This window comes from Lipotes vexillifer, unplaced genomic scaffold, assembly GCF_000442215.2.
Source record: "Lipotes vexillifer unplaced genomic scaffold, Lipotes_vexillifer_v1.1 scaffold393, whole genome shotgun sequence".
In the NCBI taxonomy this organism is placed as follows: Eukaryota; Metazoa; Chordata; class Mammalia; order Artiodactyla; family Lipotidae; genus Lipotes; species Lipotes vexillifer.
In genome coordinates this window covers 1,246,092-1,249,035 of record NW_006774564.1, presented here as the reverse complement: position 1 = coordinate 1,249,035, position 2,944 = coordinate 1,246,092, and the positions used below count along the sequence as shown (strand labels likewise).

The window sequence follows — 2,944 nt, the reverse complement described above, 5'->3', positions numbered from 1 at the left end:
CGCTCTTCCTCTTTGATGTAGCCTTCATCTTCCCGAAACATCTCCATTGCTTCTTCTCCTAGCTCATAAAACCGAATTTCTTCAGAGAATATATCTAAGGGCACATTCACGGGTCGCCTCAACCGGCCCCCAGACTGGTAGTAGTACAAAATGGCATCAAAGCTTGGGCGGTTCCGATCGAAAAAGTACTCATTCCGGAGAGGGTCAAAGTATCTCATCCGCTTCTTTGGGTCCCCTAAGAGGGTCTCTGGAAACTGGGCTAAGGTCTTTAGCTGGGTCTCAAACCGCAGCCCTGAGATGTTGATCACCACCCTCTCACAGCATTCGTGGTCTGCTTCTGGGTCATAGGTGTCCTGCGGGTGCCCAGGGAGGGCAGCGGCCTCATCCACTGGGTCTCCGGTGGCCACTGTCATAATTGGAACCAAGAGAAGCGCCTCTCACTACGCCTTCTAGCTGCCTGGCGGCAGGGAGCTCAGGGCGCTGCTTACGGCCCCAGGAAACTCAGCAGCATCGGCCTGCACTCCTGCACGGGAGCCCCCAGGTCTCTCTGAGAGCCAGAGAGATAGCCCCGCTTGGCTGAAAGACAGAGGCGGTTAAGGACATAAGACCACTCAGCATTGGCAACTGGACCTGGGTTGCTGCTTTTTCTCTCTTATCTCTCAGCCAAGAAGCTCAAAAATATGACCACCACCACAAAAAAGTAAGATTTATGTTCACCTCGTAGCCTGGCTGGGGATGAGAGGGGAGCAGGTGGCGGTCTCTCAAGAAAGCTCTGGAATGCCCTGCACTGGGGGCAGGTGGCCGGTACAGGTCCCTCTGCACTGCACAGGCTTCATGGAGCACAGCCCCATAGCAGAGGCTGGAAGGGAACCTTCCCCCAGGCAGTGAATTAACGTCTTGCAGATACCTGCACCCTGGGAGGTATTTGCAGTGGTGGACCTTGGGCCTGGGCCTCTCTCATTGCCCACACCCTAATGACTCTACACATGGCTGTTATTAAATAATAGATTGATTTACCTGGCAAGGCAGGAATCTGCAGCTCTCTTCCTTGCAGAACTGATCCGATGCTGCAGGAATCCTAGATACACAAACAGGCAGCCTGATTCCCCATCACGTCTTCTCACTTGAGCTAGAAATAATGGTGAGTCATTCTGGGCAGGAGGGTAGGCTCCAGGTCCTGGAGGTGAGCTCCAGGGCTGGGCTGGGCTGGAGGGGCCAGTGGGATGCCTGGTCAAGGGCACGTAGGACTCGAGGACAGCCGAGATTGGGTCTGGAGCCTTTGAAAGGAAGGAGGCAAGATGCAATGCTCAGCAAAAGCCAGAGTCCTCCTGGCTGTCCTCAGGAGGTGTGACGTTGCCTGGAAAAAACAAGGTGGAATCAGGGCTTTGGGGCCGCTGGTGCCAAGATTTAGGAGGGCGCTGGCAGCTTCTCTTCCCTGCCCACCTTGCATTCTGGTGTCACACCTGAGAACTATCCCTCAGCCTCCCAGCCTCCTCTGGGCAGGCTTACATCAGTTGGAAGTATGTTCTCCCTGGGAACAAGCCTTCAGACTTGGCTGGGCCTGTCTCCTCCAGGGGCCTCCCCGGGCTGAGCCAAATGCCCCATTGGTCCTCTGCAGCCATCAGGAGGGACTCTGGGCAAAGCCTCCCACCCCCAGGTCAGGACAAAGCATCTCCCAAGGGGAGGGCTTCCTACGCCGCAGCCTGACTTCCAGCTCTGTCCTCTGCAGAGTCCTGGAGGAAGAACGGCTCCTCCCCACTCTGGCCCCCCAACACACACACTCCTTCAGAGCTCATTTAGGGAGACTCCTCACACAGAAAGGTCGATCTCCAAAAGCTGGCTGGCTTGGTCCCAGGACTTACTCTCCCTCAGGGATCCCTAAACTGCAGGCCTCCCTCCGGGCGCGGTGGCATTTGAACTGGGCAGGCGCTCGACCACCGATTTTCTCCCCAAGACAAAATCCCTCACGTCGTCCCCTCGGCAGTGAGCGCAGAACCAAGGCTCAGTTAGCCTGGCTTCGAGGGGGAAGGCGAGAAGGGGGAGCCTGGAGGAAGCCGGCTTCCGGGCTGGCCCCCTGCCGGCCCAATCCTGCCGGCCCCAGGGCGGGGAAGGGTCCGGGGCCTCTCCCCATCGCCCCGGGCTCCGGCCGGGACTCCGCCGGGCGCGCTCCGCGCTCGGCTCCGAGCGAGTGGATCAGACCCACCAGCTGGCCGCGGCAGTCAGCGCCACCTTAACCCCCTCCTGCCCGATCCGGAGGGGGCTCTAGCGGCGGGCCCGAGCGCAGCCCAGCTGTTTTGCCCCTAGGATCCGAGGGAGCTCCTAGGCTCGATCTCCTTCGGAAAACACTGGAACCTAAAGCCTGGGGGTGGGGAGTAGGCTGCTGCCCCAGATCTTGGCTTCCTCCCTCCTAAGAGCGGGGTCACCCAGGCAGCCCACAGCCCCAGGGAGGCGGAAAAGCCCTTCTCTGCCGAGAAGCCGTTTTCATTCCGAGCCGGAGGGGAGAACGCTGCCCGGCCGTCGCAAGTGATATGGGTCCTACCAACCAGCTCTATTTACCAGACATGGTTATGCTGTCACTGCACTTCCCATCACCCACCAGCTCCTCTCTGCGCCCCCCGCCCCGCGCCCCGCATTGCCCGGAGGGTCCCCGAGCCCGTTCCGTGTTCTCTCCTTCCGCTGGACGCCAGCCCGCCTCGCCCGCCCCGGCAGCCATGGTCGGCACAGACTCGCCCGCCCCGGACTCAGCCCGAGCCCGCCGCGCTGCCGGCTGCGCCGCCCGGTGCCCCGCAGCCCCTCTGGGCGCCGCAGCCCAGGCAGGGGGAGGCAGCACGCGCAGCCGAGCACCCCGACACCCATTTACCCTTCCCGATGGGCACCCGGAGCCTCCATGTTTCTGGGTGACCGCAAGCGCCGGCGGAACCGCGGCGGCAGCGGGCGGCGGCGG

General features: G+C 61.1%; 1 protein-coding gene across 1 annotated transcript in view; it reads right to left on the bottom strand.

Annotated features, from left to right (window-relative positions):
• The window catches only part of KCNA2 (potassium voltage-gated channel subfamily A member 2), a 1,752-nt gene extending 1,339 nt beyond the window's left edge, over positions 1–413 (bottom strand). Inside the window, exon 1 of the mRNA XM_007449287.1 lies at positions 7–413. Coding sequence (XP_007449349.1) covers positions 7–413 — 407 coding nt within the window. The remainder of the gene's footprint in view (positions 1–6) is intronic.
• Positions 414–2,944: the final 2,531 nt, after the last annotated feature.